Here is a 23,841-nt window from a genome sequence, read left to right on the forward strand (position 1 = left end):
CTCCTTATGTTTAGACTAGTAGAACATTACTTTTGTCCATATAGCTGATTCATTTTCTAACTTGCAATGGTCTGCCCTATAAGTTTGATTAACAGATCTCAATGTTGCAGGGTGCATGAATAAAAAGAAACCTTAAAATTAAAGCTCTTGTGTATGCCTTTCTAGGGAATATCCTGTGAGCCATATGACAAATTATGGTTGGTGCCAAGTGCAGTGTGCACATAAGAAGGTTATATGTTCTGACAGCTGATTGTTTTTCATTCTTTCCCATATGCAAAGTAATAAACACAGTGTGAAACCTGTTCATGAGCCTAAGATGCCACATCCATCAAATGAAACCAGGAGGTCACATAAAACAAATGGATCATAGACCCATTTAAAATATCCAGACAAGAATTTATGTGGGCCATCTGTCAGCCATTCATTTGCTAATTTTCACCCAATTAAAACATACTGAAATCCATTATTCAGGTTGCTATGCTTGCTTTCATTTGATGATTTTTAAAAATGAATTATTACACATCAACTCACACTCTGGTTTTAGTTGCCCTTCCACATGGTTGTAAGGGCTACTTTGCCGGTCCCACAATAGTGACAAAGATAAAAGTTTAGGTTGAGGAAACTGGGTCCCAGGATCAGCATAGCAAAAACAGGCTTTACCCAAAGCTCAAAAGAACACAGTGGGTCAGATTACAAGGGACCCAAGGAAGGTCTCCAAAGTCCCATGTGACACAAACAATACAACCAGTATCTTAACAGCTCGAGGCCTAGAGTAATTCCTGGGGCTGCGCTGATTCACACCAACAGAGCCAGGTGGCTGATCCTTTGAGGACAAGCTCATGAGCAAATGACACAATACACTTAATTCGTCTTGGTGACCTCTCTGACCTCCTGAACCCACTGCACGTCTCAGAGGAGGTCAGTGGTGCTCTGCTTGGCCAAAGTAAAGGACCACTGAGCTACTAATGATTTAGTAATTTGACCTCAGACAAAGCTACATTCAACAACCTGACAGGCTTGGAGGACTGAAAAGGCAATTCCTCATCACCACCATATTCATATTTTTGAATAAGATGTTTACTTTAAGATGTTTTTATACTGTTATTGACACACAAGTGTTTCTGGAAGGCCCCTTTGGAAAGGACAAGAGATAAAGTGACAAACGTGGATCAGCAACTCATTTAATAACTGCAAGTAATGGATTTATTGTGATGTCCTACTCCCAACATAAGCACTTCAGTTACTGCAAAAAGTGGGCGTGTCATGCCAGAAGGGTCATATTAATACTATAACATTGTTATGAGAATGTCAGGAAAGTATGCAAAGAAACATGTGGAAGTAATCTAGCCACTATTCATAAAACTTCACCCCATACACATTTCTCATCAGCAAAACCTGTTTATACCCAGAATGCCTTGTGTCATCCACAGTCGTACAGTGAGTAGACAAAGGAATTACATAATAAAAACAGTTATGACATTGTCCAGAGCTATGCTAGATTAAACACGTGACCTGAGTCAAATCATAAAACAACTATTGGTATATGCACATATTTGGAGAGGGTCCCTCCACTAAAGGCAGTAAATTATTCTGGCAGAAACAAACAGCAAGGGCCATGGGCTGGAAAATTTTTTCCCTCCATGTTGCAAAAGGGCACCTGCGTCACTGGCTACAGTGATAACGGCAGGATTTGAAAAGGATCCCAGATCCCTGTAGTGTCACAGGGCTTAATGTGTCATCGTTGTGTACATCTTAATAATCCCCAATCCCAAATGTATGCATCCCCCCCCCCACCCACACAGAAAGGCTTGTGCATGTTTACATACATGCACTTCCAAGCAAATTTTGCATATTTATGTCTAAGTGACAGTAGTGAATCATTAGGCCAATCTTTCCTCTAGAACCAACAAAGAGGGAGGGCTGTTAATCAGTGACAAACACGTTTATTCAGTAGCACTCAGGCATCTCATGGAAGTGACATTTCACTAGATCTTAAAAGAACTCTAGAACTTAAAGGAACAATGCTAACACTAATGCTAACTACAAATGTAACCTAATAGGCGACAGTATTATTCTAGTTGGCTCCAATCCAATTTTCATGTATCCTTTGCCATTTTAGAATGCTGGGTGACCTATTATTGTAAAAAATACTCAAATGTCAGCACTATAAACACTTTATGCTGACAAGATTTGTTTCCCTAATCCATAAAATCGACTGTTACAGAGAAGAAAACAGAGATATTCACACATTAGCACCTGGTGTTCATCAGTTCGAGGAACAGTCTTTGCTCACCATGCTCATCAAGATACTCTTTATTAGACTCCATGAAACACAACACTGACATGACTCTTATTGAGGACAAGACAACATCATGTGAACCACTCGAGCATCAGACCCTCGCTCATCATCCACTCTCCATGGACGCCAAATTATGGTCAGCCAGCGCGACTGGAGGAACCTGACACACTGTTGATGTTGCCAGTTTGGTGAAGTCGCAGTAGGGTATGGCAAGGGTGCATATGCACTGGGATCCAGGGAGGGCGGGGCTCCCTGGAGCGCCAGTGCCAGCTGGGTGAACACAGATGGCAGCTGAGACCAGTGGCAAGGTCCAAGACCTGCCGAGTTCGGTTCATCAGTCTGACATCAGGCCAAGATTGCGGGGATGCACATGCCCGGCCTGGTGAACAAGGAGATCTCCTTAAAGGGGGCTGCAGAATAAAGATCCTTTAGTCATAAGAGTACGGAAGAGGCCAGTAGGTCGAGATTGTCAGCAGTGGTGCATAATGGGAGGAGGCATGGTTGAGAAGGGAGTGGAGCTGAGGGGGTCAGTAGCAATGATCAGGGCAGCTAGTGGTAGACATAATATGGTTAGACACTGCATGGTTTGTTGCTTTTGCTCAAATGCACACGTGTGAGCACACAGAATTCAGAAGAAGGTGGACAGTGAAGGCAGGACAAGACATGACATCACAAAACATCAGGTTCTTGCTCACCTTCTAGTCATGAACTGAAACTGATGGAGGAAGAAGCCATGAAGGAATGTGAAAGTAGGGGAACAAAAACAAAAACAAACAAACAAAAAAACACCACAAGGTGAAGAGACAACGGGTCAGCCTGGTGTTTGCTTTCGGCCATGTTTTGTCCGCCGGGGTTTAAGGATTACATATCTGCTGTAGGTGGTGTGCTGCTCAGACAGGAATGGGACGAAGAACGCCCTGAAGAACCTAGACGACCTGTGGAAGACAGACATGTTAGAGGCAGATGCCTAATCTCTTGGGCTCTGCAGACACATAGGTACATGGAACATGAGGCCGGACTACAGTCTGCCTAGTTCTACGGGAGGCCTGTTGATTGCCTATTATTGCAGTGCCTCCTGCTGTGTTGGACTCTGTGACAAATGTATTTACTAGAATGGTGTAAGCTAGGTGAAAGACATTTCCAGACGGCAAGGCCATGGGCCAGGCCAGTCACCCAGCAGGAATGGTTGTACAGACCAGACACTCCCCTAAGTGATGATGTCATGGAACTCTAATGCTGGACTAGATCGCCATCTGTTGGACAAGGGCAGCCACTACAGTAGTTAATATCAAAGGCTACATGAAATGACACCTCAGCAGGATTTAATATTAAACCTAAAGTAACACAACTGTGAGTAAGATTCAGAGAGAGATCAACAATTTAGAAAGCTACCCACCCCCATGCCTGCATCTATAAAAACATCAGCAGTCAGCCAAATCATGGGAACCTGACACTTTCCAAATTAATTTATTTCAAACTTAGCTTGTACTGTGGAGAGCTACTTTAACTTCTCCATGAGACACGGCATCTAAAACAACACATTTGCCCGAGTATACTTTCAGACTGCTCGAACCACCTGAGCAGAAAAATGAACACAACCACAGGCTCGCTCTCTCACCACCCCCCTGCACACCCTTTCCTTAAAGGCTTACTTTGAGGAGTCCAGGAAGGGTTTCTCTGCGATGACGCTCCACTCATCTTTGTTGGCAGTGTAGCGAGGCTCGCGTGGGGACTCGGCATCAGTGGCCAGGTCCACCAGGTAGTGGCACTGCTTTAATTCCACCTGGGGGCGAGAGTGTCCCACCGGCCCACCAACAGTCACACCCATAGGCCCCTCTGCCACACAGTGCTTTTACAATATATTAAGTATTCACTGCCAATGAACCCCAAAAAAAGAGAAATTAAATCCTTGCCTGGAGGAAATTACTGAAAAAAATACTTAAGACACTGTACACTGAGCTGTTATACATGAAGAAACTTCACACTGTGTTGTGGTAGTACCATGTATTATAATACTGTTCAAATACTGTCATGTATAACAACACAGATCACTACTGTATGATAATACTGATGATAATACTGTCTTGTATTTTAGACCTCTTCACACAGCACTTTCCCAAATCTAGCATAGTGTTCTCTATCAGTAGATGGCACTCTAAGCGAGAACGGGGCTGAGGGGCCCACTCACATATCGGGACGGCTCTTCCCGGTTCTGGTCGTTCATGTCGGTAGGGAGGACGCGTGTAGCATCAGGGCCTGCGGCAAACTGCCTGGGCAGCTGCCCCCGGAACTCAGACTGGATGAACTGCAGCTGCCAACTGGTGCAACGGGCAGACAAATACATGAACGAACAAACAAACAAACAAACAAAAACAAACAGGTGAGTACAGAAAGAAACAAAGAAAAAAAAAACATGAGAACAGGAAGTAAACAAAAAAGAAAGAAAAACAGGAGAGAACTGAAGGAAAAAAGAAAGAAGGAAAGAAACAAACAAATGAAAAAGACAAATAGAACCAAAGAATCAAAAGCAGAAAAACAAAAAAACAAATGGGTGAGAACAAGGAAAAAAAAAAAAAAAAAAAAAAAAAAAGGTCACACTGACTTGTTGGGCAGCAGGAAGCTGCTGGGGAAGCGGTGCCACTCCTTGCCCACACAGACGCTCACAGGCCGGCCCTCGGGCACCGTGTGCATGCCCGGCTCTCTGGCGAGGCGGTGGAACTCAGGATACAAATCCAGTGGCGCGTGATAACCTGCAAGAAGCCGCCAGGCCAAACCCCCAAAAAAAGAACAAATGAATAAAAAATGTGCAGGTTTATGAGACCATGGGATACGAGCGCAAACATTTGAGGAGACACTTAGGCTTTGGGATGAAAAGTGTGTCCAACAAGGTTGTGAACACCAAAGACGAGAGGAGGGTTGAAATGATGCAGGGGAACAGCTGCAAAGATGGCAACGGTGTGGCAGTGGTGACGGTACGGCAGATTCACCTCGGAAGAGAGCGACCGAGCGGGAGAGGGAGAGGACAGCAAACAGCAGCACAGAGCTCAGGGCCAGCCAGCTGGAAGAGATGGTGTAGTGCTCCAAACGATAACGCTGGAACATGAAGTGGTAGCACTTCTGCCAGGAGCGCACACACACACAAACACACACACGTCAAGCTTATAGCGCCGAGGAAACATAATCTACAAAAACTCAAGTAAAGGGTTTTGTTGAGGTAGCTGGGACTGCTTAGGATAATGTCAGACTGTGCCATATTACCTGGAGGGAGGAGAGGGCCACAGCACCAGACAGGCAGATGAGGGGGTAGATAGGGAAAAGAAAGCGTTCCTCCTTGTGGGGGCGGGTGAAGAAAATGACCATCCACAGGTACATGGGTGACAGGGTCAGCCAATAGGGGCGGCCAAGGTTCTGCACTGCAGCCATGCGATGAAGCAACCATGGGATTTAGAGTTCACTCAGGAAATGTACATCACAGGGCAAAACAGTTTACACATCCATCTCTCTCTCCCTCACTCTCTCACCTTACTCACCGTTGAACCTAAGAAGCAGAGCCTCCATAAGTGCCGTGAGAGGAAGGGAAAACAGGGCCAACACAAACACGATGTTAAAGTTGAGGAAACCATTAACAAAATAGTAGTGCCATGGCTCAGTACCTACAAGAATCAGAATGAAAAATAATCTGTTTCATTATGACTTCTTCATGTCACATTCATAAGTAAAGGAGGTATAAATGAAGATCTTTTCTTTGCTGTCCATTTTGATCTCATTTCATAACAAACAATGCATGGGGGGATATTAAAAGGCGCTCACCATAGAGATCTGGCCCATGAGGAGTGAAGACATTGTAGAGTATTATATTGAGAGGAGCAACTACAACCTTGCCATAATAATAAGTGTCCACCACCACAACAGGAACCTGTGAGGAACATACATGGTCACAGAACAGCATCAACTTTTCAGAGTGTCAAATTTCTACCAGTACTAAAGAAGAAATTAATTTAAACCTGGAACACTTCCTATCCATGGAAGGAGTAGCCTCTCATGACTGTCAGCCACACAGCACTGAGCAAGCCATATAGGTATGAGGTGGTGGAGAGAACCATCTCAGGATCCTTACCAGAAAGAGCACTAGGGCCACTACTGCCCATGTTATGAAACTTTTCCACTTTCTCTTCACCAGCAGTAGGTCAAAAGCAATGGGTATTCTGCACAAGAAAAAAACAAAAAACAATCAATCATACAGGTTTGTTCAGAAAAGCATTACAGCAGAATCACCTTCAAATGTTATAAGAATACCTTCACTGTTAGGCTTTGTATTTTATTAAATCAACAATAAATAAGAAACTATTTGAATATTGTATGCATTGTACTGACAACATGCAAAACGCTTAGTGTAAATTACTGTTTGAACTCATCATTATTTCATTATATATTTCATATTTTTTGTGTCAAAGTTCTTTCTGGTGCAAACCATTGAATAGTCCAAATGCAAATTGCAAATGTCTGCTTTTTTCCTCCCCAACAAATCTACTTATTCCTGCTTCAGTTTCTCAACATCAAAGCTGTGCAGAAGGGACAGGGAGTCTGCTGTCCGGAGCTCACCCAAGCAGGGCACTGAAGGGCCAGCCCACGATGGTCCCTGCGGCAATGCCCAGGACTGCCAGGCTGGACCAACCCTGGAACCAGCCAGTCATAGCAACCAATGTGCTGTACATGCAGAAAGTACTGGGCAGAAACGCTGAAAGGATAATGAACACACGCACGCACGAACACAAATGCATCTCGAGTACAACATTTCTATATCCTTGCATCATCATGGCACTAAAATTCTCTCTCACCAATTCATAATTAACCTCCATCGTAGATGTAGTTTACTGGGTTTAATGTGTTTATGTTTGCCAAACACACCTGCAGAGGAGCAAAACATTCCCGCACTTAGGACCAAGAAGGCCAGCGTGAGGCGACCGACGTGCAGGCCAAACTTCTTGCACACAGCCCTTCAGTTAACAGGAAATCACAGCCTGATACAGTATCATCACAGCCTGATACAGTATCATCACAGCCAAACCAGTGGCAAGTAAATACAGAAAAACCCATCCAAGACATTGCTGCTACGTACAAAGTCAAACAGCGTACAGCATGTCACACTCACTTGTAGAAGTACAGCTCACATACGCAACACGTGAACGCCAGCACACAGCGGAGGAAATAAAACACCAGGACCTGAAACGAAATGGGAGTCAGCACCATAGCAAATGGGTCATGTAAAATGAGCAGAAAGCTAAATTCAAATAGACAATGATGTTAGAGCTGAAACTGCCTGGCAAAGAAGCTTCCAAACTGTGCTATCCTTCACTCTGTTTAGCTCCACAGGTTCAACTGGACATCAGTTCATCTACTTCTCAGGCGATTTTTGTTTTCCACAGATCAAGTATTGCATTTTCATGGCCTAACGGGATGATAAAATCAATGACAATACCTTAATTATAAATACAGACCATGCAATCTGAAGTAACCACAACAATATGTGAAACTAAGTTTTAAAGATCCTCCATCATGGAAAATTGAACTTCCCTTGCTGTCATGAAAAATAATTTTGAATTAATATGTAAATATTGTTTATGTTTCAAAACACACCATTCACTTCCCTAGTCCATACATAAAATCTAAGCTGCAAAAACAGCTTGTTTTGAAATCTCTCATGTCAAAAAAGAACAAACTCATTTTCATATCTCTACCTATTTAGCACAAAGCAGTGCAGCCCTGCCCACATACACTGGTGTGCTCAGGTACGTTATAGCTCAGATGCTACATTCTTGACAACTGGGAGCTCTAATTTTTCCAACTTGGAAATTCGTACTTAAAACATTTACATGTTTTTTTATTTGTTAAGACATTTCGATAATACATCATCAACTGCTCCAAAAATTGTGACATCACTTTGTTCAAAGAAATCTTGCAGAAAATTACCAAAGTACCAACCAGTAGTTTGTGATTTCATATATAATCTGAAACTTGAAAAAGTGCTTAAAAGTAAAAAAAAAAAAAAAAAAAAAAAAAAAAAAAAAAAAAAAAAAAAAAAGCATTATTTGTTGTTCTTACTTTTTTACTGTGAGCACTGCCATTTTGAAGTGTTATAACAGAATCTCAAATCAGAAGTTGGAGTTCTCAAAAAAACCAAAAAAACAAAACAAAACCCACACCTGACTTTCTGTGTAGGAATTATGAGATGACTGGCTGTTCAAATAGATTTTTCCTGCTTGGGAGTCAGAAACATCCCATTTCCCACTTGATCTTGGATGCAGCATGAGGGCTTTTGGATTCAGGCACAGTACATGGCAGTCAATCAAAACAGAGCTCATTTATCTTATATCCGTCTTTAAGGTGCAGAAACAGGGATAAAGAGAGTTGGGAAAATTGTTGAATAAAAATGATCACTGGCTTTGGAACATAAAGCCTCACAAACTTTGCAAGTTGAAAACAGGGAAAATATGAAACAGAATAAAAGAAGAATATGGGCTCTTTGACTTCTGTAAAATGTCACAGACCCAAACAGCAGATCATATTCAGATCATATAACTGGACATAACAGAACAGAGAGAAGGCTTGCGGTATGTGGGGCATGTCACACCGGGATACAAACAAAGGCCCATTTCGTTCACCTTGTTGGTCTGCAAAATCTTGGCATGAAAGCAAGTAGGTAGGGCATGGAGCCACAGGTAGGCATAGGAGCGAATGGCATAAGCTGGAGAGTACTCCCACGTCTGCATGCCTTTCCCATACAACAGGTAATGAGTCTGAAAAAAATGGAGAAAAATGCTTCATAATGTCATATACAAACCGAAAATTAATGTATGGTCTAGTTTATCTCAGCCATACATTTTGACCCATCAAACAAACCAAAAGTCTCCATGTGCTAACTTAAAACCAGCTCGGTAGAGGGACTTTTACGTGAAGTAGAGAAAGGCCAGGTGCAAGGCCAAGTTGGGATTGGCCAGATCAGCTTACTGGCTCCCAGTAGTTGAAGGTCTCGTCGCAGTCCGAGATGTTGCTGAGCAAGGCTGCACAGAAACGGGCTGACACCAGACACTTAAAGGCCGTGGAGCCCTCAGGGGCCCACACCTGCCCTGCCTTGCTGGACGACCTGAAATGGTATACGGGTGGAGCATAGGAGGTGATATCTGGAGAAACTCTTAAGAATCAACCAGTGTAGTTTGCTAGCTAACAACGCAGGGGATCTCTAGAGCGTGTCTTTTGTATCGGATAAGCGTTGTATTTTTATTGTAACGCGTTTTAACTGACGCGTACTATAAAGGAAAATTCATCGTTCTAGCTACGATGTGTGCGCGCCCATCTAAGATTTCCAAGTACCTACATTATTTATGTTATTTTACATGTAATTTTTAATGTACAAACTGGTAAATTAATAAAATAAAGGACTGTGACATGGTCTCACGGGAAGTATACTACAAGCTAGGCTGTGACAGAATGAATGAATGAATGAAATAGCCGCGCTACCAGTGAAATTAACAATCCTAGAGAGATTTGAGAATTTGAGAGTGAGGAATGACTTATCGAATAAACAAATAGCTACGATATGCAGCTCTTTGACTTTGAGCAAGTTTCAGAGCGAAGTGTGCGTTTTCGGAGTTTGGTAGGTTACTAGCTAGCTAGGACACATCATTACACATTACTAGCAAGCTAGCACAGTCCTGTCAATCAAAATAATTCATGTTCAACGACAAACAGACTATTTTTCGTTACTCACTCATTTCGTAGATCATTTGATTTACTGTCATCGACACCCTTTTCGTCCTTTGCGATTCGGCTTTCACTGACAGCTGAAGTGTTCGCGTTGCTAGAATCTTGTTTGCTTCCCCGTCTATTTCGCTGACGGACTGCCTTGGTCGCCATGTTTTCTACTGGCAGCCCTTTCACGATTACCTTCAGTTTACCGCATTCGGCCATATTTGATTGGGGAATGTAACGACACGTTACACCGCCTCGAAATTTGAGCTAAAGTTCTTTTATCCTGCCAAAAATCTATATCGATTAACTGCACTCGTTCTTATACCATATACATTTAACTCAGAAGTGCACTTAAAGGTCCTATAGTAGGGACGTGTCCCCGGGACACTGGCTGTAACTAAACAGTGGGGACCGGCCATTCACATTCCGAAACCATACCATGCTGAATACTGGCACATAACATAAGCAGTCCCAGTTACTACAATTATAAATTAAAAGCATAATAATTCGATTTCAAATGGAGACTATTCCAAAGGTAAAATTTTATTATTTTGTATAGCAGGACATTCAATGTACACTTTTTGGTCATAAATTAATTAATTAAACTAAATCTCAACAAATGATCTTATTAATAACTCAAAGTCTCTTCTGACTAAGAAATGTAGTTATTCAGCATAAACATCTCTAATTATGCAGCATTAGCCTTCTGCTAAGATCTTCCAAAAAGTAACTGTTATTAAAGGGAACTTAAAAGTACATGACTATGTTACTCAATAGGTACAGTTAATAGGAATCAGCTGATTATTACAAAATTACTGCTGGTCACATGGGTTGCGATGTCAGCAAAATGAAAACTCAACTCCAACTTGCATATTATAAATTTAAATAATTTAAATAATTTAAATAAATTTTTAAACTTTTTTTCCCCTTTAAATTAGAACACCAAGATTCTAATCCTCACATTCCTCCTCATTCACTGACAAAGCCAATCACGTGCATTAACAGAGACTATTTTAACCATACGTCACTATACCAACCGTGAAGATGTTGGTAGTACAAAAATGAAAATGTCACAGTTGTACACGCCTGAGGACTGATGTAAGGAAAGGTATCAAGGTAGAGGTCTGCCTTTCAGCATTTCACAGTCTTAAGAAAGTCCTGTTATCTCATTTTGCTCAAAGATCACAAAACTGGTCTTTTAAAACATTATTTACATGTTAAAACAAACAGATTTTGGAATATCTGGAGCATAACCATGGTTGATTTGAAATATAAACATAGTGCCTTTGGATCGCCCTCTTCTGACGATTACCTGAGGGTGACCTGCAGACGAAGAGGCAGAAGTCTGCGCAGCTGGTTTTGCAGTTCCAGGACCTGACTGCGGGATAGTGCACGGTCGGGTGACTGGTATGTTAGCCGGTAGCACAGGCTAGCGTGGCCCATGTGCGGGTGTCGGAAGCGGTCCACTAGCTGCACGTCCTTCACAGCACCCCCTGTGGCCACCCGCACTGCAGCATGGAAGTCCAACTCATCGAAGGCATCTGGCTCCACCCAGAAGCTAACATCATGCCTGTAAATTGGTGGGTGCAGCGAGAACGGGCGGAAGGGCCCTGGCAGTGGGCGCTGTTCAAAGAATGCCAGGAAGCGTGGGTCGGTGCTCCAGAGCAGGCGCCACTCGGGCACCGCAAAGGTCAGAGCAGCCAGATGGTCCAGGTCAAGCAGCACCACACAGAACTGGAGGGAGCCCCATCCCTCAGAGCCTGCCATGGGCACAGATGCTATCCTGCCCAATTCCTGCAGATCCTGGGAGTGGATAGTCACGCGGCACTCCTCCCCCAGCCTCTCTTCCTTGTAGGAGGCATCATAAGGCAAGAGCAATCCTTCCAAGCAGTTCCTGAGGCTCAGAAGGGGCAACTGTTCAGAGGGCAGAGCTCCCACCAGAAGGAGCTGGTGGAGGATGGGTGATTGGCTGTGCGAGATGGGGACTCTGTGGAAGACAAGGCCGCTCAGGGCATGAAGCGTCCCCGGGCTGAAGTCCTTGCTCTGCACGATCTCCTGCACGTGCAACAGCAGTGAAGGCCGCAAGCAGTAGCTGCCGCTGGAGTTTGCCACACTCTCTGCTGACCCGTAGTCTCTGTCCCTGCCTTTGCGCCAGCTGAGGGGCTGCATTTCCGTCTGTTTGATCCAGTAGACATCTGGGGGAGTGAGGTTCGAATCGCAGGTCCCAAGCTGTTCCTGCCGGCAGCTGACCAGCTCTGGGAAGCTACCGCTCACTATGCACACAGGCCACAAAGATTTGACCTCTCTAAGAAACTGCTCCAGCACGAGTTTTACAGGATGGCGTGACTGCTGGCCAAGGAAGTCCCTGATAAATGAAGATGGGTCAACAGCAATGAAGTGTTACAGCTCATACAAAAACAGTTATGCTAAGCATTATTATTAATTTTTGTCTGAAAGAAACAAAATCTAAAAACACCCATAAGTGAACAGCCAGGTTGGCCAGTTAAATGGATACATTTTGTGTATCCCTGCCACCAGCAGTGTAATGTGGGTTCTACTCCTCTTAAAGTGCATCCACAGCACATGAACAACCCAGAAGTTGGGATTTATCCCTACCCTTAAAAATATCCATCAGAATACCTGTTTGAGCAAAGATCTGATTAGGATTCATCTTAATAATGCAAATGGATTTTTTTTTTATCTAAACCTTCAAAGTGGAGTAGAGATGTATTAATGGATTAGCACATGTACCTGTTCACATATTCATTTAGCTCCTCTGGAAGCTCATATGTAATGGTCTCTTTCCCCATTATTGTTTCAATTTTAATCTTCTCTGGCATGGCGTATGGCAGGCTACGAGTGAAAATATGGTTCAGAGCCCCATCTACATGAAAACCTTTGTCCTGACTCCTGTAGAAAGTAAGTGTGTAATGAGTTAAGAGGCATCCCAACCATCATCACTTCAAAGAAATCAATAGTCATCATGAACTGAAATATGTCTGTTCCTTTAGAAAGCAACTCCTTACTTGTAACCTGTGCATCGGTAACCTTGACATTTATCACCGTCAAAGGGGCGGACCTCGCTGAGGATGAGGCCTGCCTCTGCTGCCATGGCAACTACCTGCCAGCTATTGTGCCACTCTCTCATTGGATTGTCGCGTGGTGTGCCGCCCTGGCCGTTGCACAGAGTCACGTGCACCTCCCCGCTGTCATCAAGTACTTCAGCTGAGCTAAAAGAGGCGAGCAACCTTTTAAATTAGTGTCGGTAATGGAAACGGTCGATTGTGTTTAGGCCTGCACTACTGGGCTACTCTTGTGTAACACGCAGTTTATATAAACACCCAGACTTGAGAGGGTTTCAGTTACCTAACAAAGAATTTAGCCAAGAGCGTCCGGTTCTTCTGGACTCCGCTTTTACGACCGCAGTGTGGGAAATTGAAGATGATGCAGTCGTAACGCTGGTGCCGAATGTGTTCGTGCTCCTTTAAACGCGTGCAGTCCACCTCAAAAAGTATCGTAGATCCTGCGAGAACACACGCACACACAGGTCTATGTTTTGTCTTTCATCCTACCCACAACCTGCAGCTGGGAGATCGAGAAGGCTATTTAGTTAGCCGCTTCATAGCGACCAACTCTCGGTCTATCGGTCTATATTCTCCCTTGGCCACAAGCATAAATCCACTGGGTAATGACACCATGAGTGGAAAGAATTATTTGCTAAATCACTTACAAATTGGACACAGTCTAAGCTTATAAATGAAAACAAGCGTAAACGTACGTGTCGAAACGTCTTTTCGTTAACACTTGGAACAGAAAGCACGATTCAACACTGCGAAGAAGCCTAACCTCTGTCCCGGAGTCGCCGGAGGTTGTTCGCGGCGTTTTCCTGGGCGAGCGCTCGCACCTCGGTCTGAACACACGTGGCCGTGATTCGTACGTCGTTCCCCGCGGTCTCAGAGAGAGCAGCCGAAAAGGAGAAGTTGCCTTCTCCAACTAGGAGCACTTCTTGCATCTTGGACATTGTATTTCGCTAGCAGATCTCCCTCGGATCACTCGGCTGCCACTTTATCAAAAGCGTAAAACTTTCCCGATCACAAGATTTTATAAGCATGGCATTTTAGGTTCGTAAAGAGAGCGGGTTTACAATTATGCGATACCTGTACTTAAACCTTAGAAGTGGATCAACATCACCTCCACGCCACGGCACAGGTTGAACGTAGTCAAATAATCCATTATTTAACATAATGCAAACCTCTGCCAGCGTTTTGATGACTTACCCATGACATTTGATTATCAATACAAAAGAATGGAGAACGGTTTTCATACCAGCAGATCTTTGTTTTATAGTCCAGTTGCGTAATAAGCCGATACAGGACAGAGGGCAAATGCAAATACGAAGCAAGGCTTGCTACCCATGATCTAAGTTTCATTCCCTGGGGATGTAGAACTGCAAACTGTAGACGGTGTCCGAACAACATATGTCAAAAACCATATCTTCACCAGAAACATACTCTGCAACTGACTTAAAATACTCATAAGTAATCCAATAGCTAGCAAATAATTTTTTAAAATTCAGTTGAGGAGTAACAGTCAAAGCAGTCCGGGGGAAACCATCAAGAACCAAGAGTGCGCATTTTATTAAACTGAGATAAAGTACTTACATAGCGCATAGTCAAAGTCAGGACCATGTAAATAAATCCCATACGCATTGTAGTTAAATAATTTAGTCAGTTGTTTTTATGTTGCCTCCTTTTCGGCATCGGAAATAAAACATCGACACCACGTTGAAACGTCAATTAGATTTAGGCCAATGAAATGACATTAGGAGTATGTGGAGCTTTAAGGGTTGGAGATTTGCCAAAAATAAAAATTAAAAATAAAGTTATGAAAACGCTACAGAAAATTGGTAATATCATAATTAGAACATGATACATAATAAAGTTCGTTCACATTATTGATAATTTAACAATAATAAAATATACAACAATATATATGGAAGAAGTAGATAGCCAAGTTTTAAAAACGAAAACGAAAGTTTGTCTATATTTACTCCGCTGTTGCAAAGGTAGGAACCACCAGAATTACCCTTTAAAACCGTACATATTTTCGTTTAGTTTTTATATATATTTTTAACAATCTGTTTTATGTCAATATCTGTGGAAAATAATGTGACGTAAATAAATCCTTCAGCGCACTCGGTTCTGTTTTACGATGATAAATTTGAATGAGTAGAGCAACATTGTTTGCGATTCTCATATGTAAACTCTTTTTTATCCTTATCTAACACACACATACACAAGCTTTGAAAATCTTCAATATCTTTATCCTGGGTTTATTTCGTGTGTCATTCTTTTGTGTGTACAGACCAAGAACAAGATGTCTTTTATCACTTTCTATGGTTGGGAAGTGGAATACGATGAGGAACGCTGCCTTAGTGCAGACCAAGAGCCAAAGTCAGGCAGGAGCTACACCATGTACCATGGCACCAAAGTCCAAACCGCACGACTCATTATCCAGAATGGCTTCCAGCAGTCCTCTGATGGCATGCTGGGACCTGGAGTTTATGTGAGTCGAAACCAGAAGAAAGCCGAGCGCTATCCAATAAACTCACACTTCACTAACAAAGTTGTGCTAAAGTTGAGCGTCAACTGTGGAAAAATCAAGCGTATCGATACGGACAACCACCCTATGCAGAAGACCTGGCATAACCACGGCTTCGACACTGCCTGGGTCCCACCCAATTGTGGCATGCTCGCTGTGCCCAGTGGCCTGGAGGAAGACTGTGTGTGGGACCCAAAGCGCATCAAAGTGATAGATGTTGCCCTGGCGCCCAGCACTGCCATCCAGGCCGAGCTGCAGCAGCTCATTCGCCAGAGCCAGATGGCCCCAGCTGCCACAACTAGCCCAGGAGTCTGTCAACTGTGCAAACGGAAACTCTGCCCGGCGCATAGCACCCAACCCTGCTGGGGCTGTGGGGAGACCATCTGCACACTCATGAACAAACATAAATGTGCTCGATGGGGTTAGGAATCTCTTTAGATAACTCCATGCCAAAATGAATTGAAAAAGATTAGAGATAAAAGATAAACCTTGTTTTACTGGTCTTTGGTCACTGGTGCACAGGACTTGTTTTACTGACACTGATTTCAGGTATTTTCTTGAATGGAGTGTATTATGCATAATATACACCTTGCAATAAAAAAGTGACAATCATATAAATGTATCCTAAAATGATTAATATTGATTAACTAATTCTTTTCATTAATGTTGGGTCTCTTGCAGTACTACAGGGGGAGAACTGACAATAATAATAATAATTAAAAAAAATTTAATTTACAAAGAACACAGACTAAAATGGGTTGACTTCTGTTTAATTTGTTGTCAATACATTACAATTAATCATGATAAACAGAAAAACATGTTTTACAATTTACAATGCACAAGTTTAGAAGCCTTTTAAACTAGAATGGTCCCTTATTTGGGCATTTAGTTTCTTTACTGATAGCAAACAGTATTCTACAACTGCTCTTACAGGTCTTGGATGTATGCTCAGCCAAAATGCACAGATATGCCATGCCATTTCTGAGAGCCATGGCCAATCAGATCATAACTGTAAGAATTCCCATCAATGCAAAGACAAAAAGCCTCATGTCAGTCTTTAGCTGGTCTGGGGTTAGCTTGTTAAGACAGCAAGGGGCCTTTCCCATCGTTCTCTTGGATAAAGTCTGCGGTCCCTTTTCAGCTGCTCTGCTGCTCTTTATGATGTATAAGGCCCTTAGAAATAAGGTCAGGTATCTCCACAGCAAGCCAGGGTCCAAGCTGAGGAACAGTACACACGTGTCATTTGTACACTGAAAGTAACTGGTTCTCAATATTGCATCAATCCTATGGAGATCTTTAACTTACTCCTAGGGCCATAAGATGAGCCAATCCAAATTTTGGCACATTTCTTGCCCAAAGTGGTTTGAAATGATCTGTCAAACAGATCTTGCCACCCCTTTAAAAGAAAAAAGCAAAACCATGCTCAAGACCCATAGTTAAACATTTAAACAAGGGAAAACAAGAATATATACAAAACCAACCTGTACATTTTTGCAGTCTTTCCATCTAGTTCAGGAATAGCCACTTCAGGTGCTGTTGCTGGATACGTAACTGGAATCTGTAAATGTTATTTTACATAAGCAGTTCATCAAGAAGTAAGATGTAGATAGAATATTCCCCCAACAATAAAATGGGGCCTTCTGTGCTGTACTTACATCGAATTCCATGTCAAATTCATACTTAAGAAGCTCATGGATATACCAGCATTTCCCAAACCACCTGAAAATAACAATGAGCGCTCAGATATCGATTCATCAGTGTACGGGAATCTATTATGAACGTAAGATTACCTCGTTCCCTCTTTGTTGGACTCCAAACGGAACCAATCGTTGTCAGCTTTCTTATTATTTTCAACGTACTACAACATATAAAACATGAGCTTCATCTTACAGATGTCCAGAAAGTTCTAAAATTAACAATGAACAAATCACATATTGTCAAAGAATTCTCATACTGTCTAGCCATAAATAAACGCTATCTAGTGGACTGTCCAAAGTGAAAAAATGACACGTATGGGTAGCTGTTAGCTAGACAGCTAGCAAACCCTAAGCAGTTTACCCAGCAATTCAGATAGGTTAGCATAAGTTAGCTATCTAAACAGAGCGCAGTGGACGCCTAAGAAAATATCTTACTTTGATCAGGGCCAGATATTCCTCTCTGAGTCTCTGAACCCATAACTCTTTGTCTCTTGGTCCAGAATTCGTTTTCAGCAATGGTATTTCAGAAACTACTTTCCTAGTGGCTTCATCTGCCATGTTGACAGCTAAGATAGTTAACCTGGGTAGCGTGCCTTCTGACGTCACATAGTATTTTACCCAAATTATCTTAGCTATAAAGAGTGAAATCTTGCGCAAAAATACTTAATATTTCAAAGACATGCTTATGAATGTTATTTTCAAAATTATCTCACCAGGCGTTTTGTTTAGCTCTCCAATTTCCATACACAGTTGTACATCGGAACCATGTTGCTACACGTAATTTCACCGGATTGAACGTTTAGTTGCACCGTTCAGTATAACAGACCTGTCATCTCTTTGGAACCTTTAAAATTGATTAGGTTTCCTTCCGTTTGTGGGTTTATTCAGGCTTCATGGTTCATTATAAGTTAAACAGATGCTCGCACATCAATATTTCCGATAGTGTTCATCCAAACCAGATTGATACAGAGTAAGTAACACTGGCAACCCAGTTCAAACTGCAGCATTGGCGGCGATTGGCATTCGAGCGATTGGCATTCAGCATTCGAGCGATTGGCAAAGAATGTATTGTCATTAATATTCTGTCATAGACGTATGAACACTGTACATACTATAGTTGCTAGATATTTTTTTTTCATTTTGGTTAGTAAGCATTATTGTCATTAGAAGTCATGTTTTCTTACGTTTATTCTAATTGTGCTATTCTTGCGTTTTAATTATTGTAAACGTTAATCTTGAAGTGTATCTGAGATTCAAAGATTTACACATTCTGAATGTACACCATCCTGACAATGTGACTTGCGTTTTACAGATAAGTAGTGGCTCAGTTAGGTTGGAAGCATCTCACCTTTGGCTCCCTGGTTCCCATGGGCAGTGTGCTGGCCTTGCCATCACGGCCAGGGCGGCAGAACTCCCCCTTTCCCCATGACAGGCCCTTCTCACGGTGGGACAGGAGGGATGGCCGGCTCCCAAACCCAGGCAGCTTTGATGGCCTCCACCGAAACTGCAAAGGTAAATAAATAAGAAAAAATTTTATAAAATGTTTATAAGATACAATAGTAAAGTATAAGGTATAATAAACATTAGCCCAATATCAAAGAGACCCTTCTGTAATGGTTGCTTTGATATTTGAATAATGCAGTCTGATGTTCCAGAAAAGACACACAACTATATTTTGGTCTGCATAAAGCTCTAGAAGGACAATGACCTTTGCTTTCTGCCTGTGTGTGTGTGTGTGTGTGTGTGTGTGTGTGTGTGTGTGTGTGTGTGTGTGCGCGCACGCGCACGCGCACGTGCGTGTGTGGTGGTGTGTTGTTGTTTTTTTTTGTGTTTCATATCTTATTTTTTCCAAATGTGACTTATAGATTATGTGACCAAGTGACATCACCATCACTCATGTCTGCAAATGGTTTGTGTTTGTTTAGATGTGTTTCCACAGCAAATTGAGGGTGTTAAAATGGTCATAAACAAAACTCTCAGCAGCTTTTTCAAGGTTTGGCCCTGCTTTTTTCAAGTATTAGCTAATTCTGATTCTTATTAATCATCTCACAGATAAACAGAGGGAAGTAATGTAGTTAATTTTGTCCTTATCATATTAAAACTTGGATCATGCTTTCCTGGAAGTATCATTTTAAGATGATAAACAAAACATAAATTAGTGCTCTGTCTGATGTTTATATCTACATTTGGGACTAATGAATTAGTGTGGCATTTAATCCTTCTTTTAATATAGGTCAGCCATACCTTTCACCTCAGTGCTGTTGCGCCATCAAGCTATCGCTTCCATGTTGAACACCTCCAATCAGATCCTGACAGTAAAGAAACAGTAGGTCTCTTATAGTTGCTATAATCTCTATAATCACCTTTTTTTTCTCTCTAAATGTGAAAGGATTTTGTGTTCTAAATGGCATGTCTCATCATAGAGTTCCCCTATGCTCATTGGGGAAATGGACTCTTCTGGTAGCTTGAATGCCCACTCCTTATTCCACCTGAGTGAGCGAATCAGAGCAAAAGCAGTATTTCAGGTAAGTCCTGGAAAGGTACACAATCTATTTCAGGCAAAAACAATTAAATGCAGAAGTTACTGTTGTCTGTGCATTTTTTCCAGACACAGCAGTCCCAGTTTGTCACATGGCAGTTCGAGGCAGAGTACAGAGGACGCGACTTCACAGCTGCCTTCACTATGGCAAACCCAGACATCTTCAGAGAATCAGGTAAGGGCAAAGGACTGGCAAAGCCCCCACATCCATGCTTTAAATCACTGAAAAAACAACTGAATGAGGTTAAGTGAGTTCTAAATTCAGACTGGAGAAGACTGAAATAGTTTCTGGGGAACTGGTTTTCATAGTCTCATCAAACAAACACTGACATCCAAATAGATCCGATGTTTCAATGGCTAAGTTGCTCTCCAATTATGGTTTATTTAAATATGTTTTCCTAGTAAATAGTTAGTAATTTACGCCTTGGAATATAAGATGTAAGCTGTAGATAGAATATTTCCCAACAATAAAATAGGGCCTTCTGTGTTGTACTTGCATCAAGTTCCATGTCAAATTCATACTTAAGAAGCTCATGGATATACCAGCATTTCCCAAACCACCTGAAAATAACAATGACCACTCAGATATCGATTCTTCAGTGTCTGGGACTCTATTATGAATGCAAGCTTACCTCGTTCCCTCTCTGTTGGACTCCAAACAGAACCAGTCGTTGTCAGCTTTCTTTTTATTTTATGAGCTTTTATTTTATGAGCTTCATCTTACAGATGTCTACACAGTGCTAAAATGAACAATTAACAATTTAACAATCACATATTCACATACTGTTGAAGAATGCTGATAATGTCTATCCATAAATAAATGCTATATATTGGACAGATTAATTCCCAAGTGAAAAGTGAAAAAATGACACGTATGGGTAGCTGTTAGCTAGACAGCTAGCAAACCCTAAGCAGTTTACCCAGCAATTCAGATAGGTTAGCATAAGTTAGCTATCTAAACAGAGCGCAGTGGACGCCTAAGAAAATGTCTTACTTTGATCAGGACCAGCTATTCCTCTCTGAGTCTCTGAACCCATGACTCCTTGTCTTTTGGACCAGAATGTGTTTTCCTCAATGGTATTTCAGAAACTATTTTCCTAGTGGCTTCATCTACCATGTTGATAGTTAACCTAGGTAGTGTGCCTTCTGACGTCACGGAGTATCTTACCCAAATTAACTTAGCTATAAAGAGTGAAATCTTGCACAAAAAATACTTAATATTTTAAAGACATGCTTATCAATGTTATTTTCAAAATTATCTCACCAGGCATTTTGTTTAGCTCTCCCATTTCCATTCACAGTTGTACATCGGAACCATCTTCATTATTTGCTTTCTAGTAAGGGATATTTAGTTTAGTAAATAGTTCGTAATTTCTGAGTTACTCCTTGAAATATATTTACTTGTTTCTTATGGGTACAGTTATCATGGTGGCACACTTCCTCCAGAGTGTCTCTCCACAGCTGGTTCTTGGAGGAGAGTTGGTGTATCACCGAGGAAGAGCTGAAGAAGGAGGCATCCTTACCTTGGCTGGCCAGTATTCAGGTTAGCAAGCAGGGCATTTACAACTGCTATATGTTAGCTTGTTTTGTTTATTTTACAGATCTATGGGAATGTTATTGTTATACAATAGTATACCCACAAATATATACATTATCTGAGATCTTAAGTGCTACTAAAAGAGAGATTCTTGTTTTACTCCAGGGCCCAACTGGGTGGCTACACTAAATGCTGGAAAAGGAGGTGCCCATGCTAGCTATTATCATAGAGCCAATAAGCAGGTATCATGGTGTCTAAAGACTATGACATATATGGTGGCCAGGAAATGTGTGTGTATGTGTGTGTGTGTATATATATATATATATATATATATATATATATATATATATATATATATATATATATATATATATATATATATATATATATATATATATATATATATATATATATATAAACACTTTTACAGTCTTCGAAATAATTCTTCCAAGATCCAGGTTGGAGTGGAATTTGAGGCCAGCACTAGGACCCAGGAGACTACATTCTCCTTTGGTTATCAGATGGAATTACCTGAAGCCAACATGGTCTTCAAAGGTAAGGATCTTAGGCTTCCTGCGCATTTCTCATGAGCAGAGATCTTTAAGAAACTGAGAGGCATTTATATGAAGTCCTTCTGTTAGGTATGCTGGACAGCCGATGCATCATTGGAGGTGTTCTCGAAAAGCGCCTGTGTCCACTTCCTGCCACGTTAATCATGGGTGCCTTCGTCAACCACAAAGGAGACAAGGTGCAGGTCGGCCTGGGGGTGAATGTGGGCTAGATCTTGTCATGCAACCGTTTGGACACTCCTGTGCCCTGCCATGATTTGGTGGAATGTTGAACTTCAAAAGACCCCTTCCAGATGTCCATTGAATGGTGCATCACAGACTGCAGCTAAACTGACAGAAGCCCCTTTTCGTTATTATGGATAACCACACTTTCTGTGACAAGCAGCAAATGGAAGGAACCATTCCAGATGGGAGAACAGCGGTGGTCCAAATACTTCCTTGTTGGTGCTGTCCTTCCTAATCAAATAATATATTTGTTGCTACAGCCTGAATGAGTCTCTTGTATTCAAAAGTCCTTAGGTACATTAATAATGACTGTTTAAAACATTCTTATGGGCTAATCATTAAACACATAATTATGGAAGAGCCAGAAGAATCATAAATTATATGCATTTTCCCCTTTTTAATGTGTTTGGGTAATTTCAGATTAAATATGGAACAAAAGAAAATTGGGTTCCACTTTTTGTCCTGGACTGGATACAACCCTGATGCAAAAACCCTTTTATTTAATAATTATGTTTATATATGCTATACTGCAAAGTGGCATTTGCATGCAGAAATCCTCTTTATGTTCTTGGATCTTTTGGTACTCTGATTTGAGATTATACTGCACATGTAAAATGTACATTGAAAAGACGAATGTATTTAAATGACAACTAATAAAAATCAGTTGTAGCATTTAGGCTGTAGTAGTACACAGTAAAAATAACAACCCAGAAGGCAGACTTGCAAGGAGGGAAAAAAATCCTAACTCATAAATGCTTTAAATATGAAGTGTGGAAGTGGCAGATTTCCACTCTTATAATAGGAATAATCAATTGTCAATCAACTTGTCAGTCGTTGTTCATCTTTTCCTGTTGGGTTTTACAGTTGGTTGTTTATTTACTGCATGTAATATGAAGAACACAGGCTTTGCTGTTCGTTACAGCATCCTGGAAAGTCAGATTTACAGGAGTTCTTTTAAAACAGTGGATGTAAAGTAAGTAAAGACTTTGCTTTGTGGCCAAACACACAAAATCAGCAAAATTTCAACTAAATCATGTATATGCACAGGATTTAACATGTATGTATGTATTTATTTATTTATTTATTTGTTTGTTTTTGTTTGTTTGTTTATGTGCTTGCTTATTTGTTTATTGTTTGAGTGGGCCTGTTGAACGTTTACCATAACTTGCTTGTTCCAAGGCATTATGCTACTCTGTAATGTGATTGGTAACCTGGTACTTAATTTCAAATTAATAAAATAAACATCTTTTTACCATGAGATGCAGTGTTCTGATGGTGCTTCTGAGGGCATCATATCTTGGTGTAAAAAAACAGTAAGTGCAATTATCACTACCATTTAAAGATCTTTGTTTTATGATGCTTATGGGAAAACTAGCCCAGATAATTTATTTTCTGATTCATCCAGTTCTTGGTAAGTCAAAAGTAGCTGCCAGCAATCTATTACACACTTACCAGACATTTTATTATAGACTTCCTCATAGAACCAATGTTTGGTTCAAGACTAGAGAGCATTTACACAGACTCCTATAAGGGCAGAGCTGTTGAGCAACTGCTTTAATGTCATGAGTTCATAAATCCATACTTAGCTCATGTACATTGTATAGAAAATGTATTCCATGTTATCC

General features: G+C 41.4%; 5 protein-coding genes across 11 annotated transcripts; 2 read left to right on the plus strand and 3 right to left on the minus strand.

Annotated features, from left to right (window-relative positions):
- Positions 1 to 1,180: 1,180 nt before the first annotated feature.
- Positions 1,181 to 10,434, minus strand: alg9 (ALG9 alpha-1,2-mannosyltransferase). 5 transcript variants are annotated; one of them, XR_003412189.3, is made up of 16 exons: positions 10,068 to 10,434; positions 9,308 to 9,443; positions 8,962 to 9,096; positions 7,452 to 7,522; positions 7,208 to 7,296; positions 6,902 to 7,037; positions 6,417 to 6,504; positions 6,110 to 6,215; positions 5,830 to 5,952; positions 5,558 to 5,712; positions 5,287 to 5,416; positions 4,902 to 5,049; positions 4,488 to 4,617; positions 3,952 to 4,082; positions 2,995 to 3,234; positions 1,181 to 2,709 (listed from the first exon to the last, which is right to left on the minus strand). XR_003412189.3 is itself a non-coding variant. In XM_027031839.3 (15 exons), the coding sequence occupies exons 1-15, from the start codon at positions 10,265 to 10,267 to the stop codon at positions 3,111 to 3,113; spliced, it is 1,902 nt and encodes a 633-aa protein (XP_026887640.2). In that variant the 5' UTR covers positions 10,268 to 10,434; the 3' UTR covers positions 1,181 to 3,110. The 5 variants fall into 5 exon arrangements, 3 of the variants coding, with proteins under 3 accessions (XP_026887640.2, XP_081575155.1, XP_081575156.1); XR_014124847.1 differs by having other exon boundaries at positions 1,181 to 2,848; XM_027031839.3 differs by having other exon boundaries at positions 1,181 to 3,234.
- A 141-nt stretch (positions 10,435 to 10,575) lies between these two features.
- On the minus strand, positions 10,576 to 14,831 carry fdxacb1 (ferredoxin-fold anticodon binding domain containing 1). Of its 3 annotated transcripts, none has more exons than XM_081719032.1 (6): positions 14,710 to 14,831; positions 13,895 to 14,111; positions 13,415 to 13,571; positions 13,075 to 13,278; positions 12,800 to 12,958; positions 10,576 to 12,413 (listed from the first exon to the last, which is right to left on the minus strand). In XM_081719032.1, exons 2-6 carry the CDS (start codon positions 14,067 to 14,069, stop codon positions 11,357 to 11,359), a joined length of 1,752 nt encoding a protein of 583 aa, XP_081575158.1. In that variant the 5' UTR covers positions 14,070 to 14,111; positions 14,710 to 14,831; the 3' UTR covers positions 10,576 to 11,356. The 3 variants fall into 3 exon arrangements, with proteins under 3 accessions (XP_081575158.1, XP_081575157.1, XP_026887633.3); XM_081719031.1 differs by lacking the exon at positions 14,710 to 14,831 and adding an exon at positions 14,375 to 14,703; XM_027031832.3 differs by lacking the exon at positions 14,710 to 14,831 and having other exon boundaries at positions 13,895 to 14,703.
- A 152-nt stretch (positions 14,832 to 14,983) lies between these two features.
- Positions 14,984 to 16,267, plus strand: gig2p (grass carp reovirus (GCRV)-induced gene 2p). The gene is made up of 2 exons (XM_027031833.3): positions 14,984 to 15,113; positions 15,413 to 16,267. The coding sequence occupies exon 2, from the start codon at positions 15,425 to 15,427 to the stop codon at positions 16,073 to 16,075; it is 651 nt and encodes a 216-aa protein (XP_026887634.1). The 5' UTR covers positions 14,984 to 15,113; positions 15,413 to 15,424; the 3' UTR covers positions 16,076 to 16,267.
- Positions 16,268 to 16,403: 136 nt separating this feature from the next.
- On the minus strand, positions 16,404 to 17,944 carry ufc1 (ubiquitin-fold modifier conjugating enzyme 1). Its single transcript, XM_027031838.3, has 6 exons — positions 17,782 to 17,944; positions 17,440 to 17,507; positions 17,305 to 17,368; positions 17,131 to 17,207; positions 16,955 to 17,045; positions 16,404 to 16,867 (listed from the first exon to the last, which is right to left on the minus strand). The coding sequence occupies exons 1-6, from the start codon at positions 17,902 to 17,904 to the stop codon at positions 16,787 to 16,789; spliced, it is 504 nt and encodes a 167-aa protein (XP_026887639.1). The 5' UTR covers positions 17,905 to 17,944; the 3' UTR covers positions 16,404 to 16,786.
- A 179-nt stretch (positions 17,945 to 18,123) lies between these two features.
- si:dkey-71l1.1 (mitochondrial import receptor subunit TOM40B) lies at positions 18,124 to 23,473 on the plus strand. Its single transcript, XM_027031837.3, has 10 exons — positions 18,124 to 18,316; positions 18,659 to 18,858; positions 19,272 to 19,339; positions 19,580 to 19,672; positions 19,770 to 19,871; positions 19,955 to 20,060; positions 21,306 to 21,428; positions 21,588 to 21,664; positions 21,875 to 21,977; positions 22,064 to 23,473. Exons 2-10 carry the CDS (start codon positions 18,714 to 18,716, stop codon positions 22,201 to 22,203), a joined length of 957 nt encoding a protein of 318 aa, XP_026887638.1. The 5' UTR covers positions 18,124 to 18,316; positions 18,659 to 18,713; the 3' UTR covers positions 22,204 to 23,473.
- The last annotated feature ends 368 nt before the right edge of the window (positions 23,474 to 23,841 follow it).

This window comes from Electrophorus electricus, chromosome 8, assembly GCF_041902795.1.
Source record: "Electrophorus electricus isolate QZ-2024a chromosome 8, ASM4190279v1, whole genome shotgun sequence".
NCBI classification, from domain to species: Eukaryota; Metazoa; Chordata; class Actinopteri; order Gymnotiformes; family Gymnotidae; genus Electrophorus; species Electrophorus electricus.

What these genes read in the sequence shown, in the direction of transcription:
- alg9 (XM_027031839.3), bottom strand. Translation starts at nt 10,267, where the DNA reads ATGGCCGAATGCGGTAAACTGAAGGTAATCGTGAAAGGGCTGCCAGTA. An exon ending in TGTGAGCTGTACTTCTACAA is followed by an intron (nt 7,297 to 7,451) that starts GTGAGTGTGACA and finishes TGTTAACTGAAG; the next exon opens with GGCTGTGTGCAAGAAGTTTG. An exon ending in TCATGGGCCAGATCTCTATG is followed by an intron (nt 5,953 to 6,109) that starts GTGAGCGCCTTT and finishes TGATTCTTGTAG; the next exon opens with GTACTGAGCCATGGCACTAC.
- fdxacb1 (XM_081719032.1), bottom strand. Translation starts at nt 14,069, where the DNA reads ATGTCCAAGATGCAAGAAGTGCTCCTAGTTGGAGAAGGCAACTTCTCC. An exon ending in CCGGCGACTCCGGGACAGAG is followed by an intron (nt 13,572 to 13,894) that starts GTTAGGCTTCTT and finishes GTGTTCTCGCAG; the next exon opens with GATCTACGATACTTTTTGAG. An exon ending in CTAAATGAATATGTGAACAG is followed by an intron (nt 12,414 to 12,799) that starts GTACATGTGCTA and finishes TTCATTTATCAG; the next exon opens with GGACTTCCTTGGCCAGCAGT.
- gig2p (XM_027031833.3), top strand. Translation starts at nt 15,425, where the DNA reads ATGTCTTTTATCACTTTCTATGGTTGGGAAGTGGAATACGATGAGGAA.
- ufc1 (XM_027031838.3), bottom strand. Translation starts at nt 17,904, where the DNA reads ATGGCAGATGAAGCCACTAGGAAAGTAGTTTCTGAAATACCATTGCTG. An exon ending in TCCAACAAAGAGGGAACGAG is followed by an intron (nt 17,369 to 17,439) that starts GTAATCTTACGT and finishes TGTTATTTTCAG; the next exon opens with GTGGTTTGGGAAATGCTGGT. An exon ending in AATTTGACATGGAATTCGAT is followed by an intron (nt 17,208 to 17,304) that starts GTAAGTACAGCA and finishes TAACATTTACAG; the next exon opens with ATTCCAGTTACGTATCCAGC.
- si:dkey-71l1.1 (XM_027031837.3), top strand. Translation starts at nt 18,714, where the DNA reads ATGGGCAGTGTGCTGGCCTTGCCATCACGGCCAGGGCGGCAGAACTCC. An exon ending in CCTCCACCGAAACTGCAAAG is followed by an intron (nt 18,859 to 19,271) that starts GTAAATAAATAA and finishes GTGTTTGTTTAG; the next exon opens with ATGTGTTTCCACAGCAAATT. An exon ending in ATCCTGACAGTAAAGAAACA is followed by an intron (nt 19,673 to 19,769) that starts GTAGGTCTCTTA and finishes GTCTCATCATAG; the next exon opens with AGTTCCCCTATGCTCATTGG.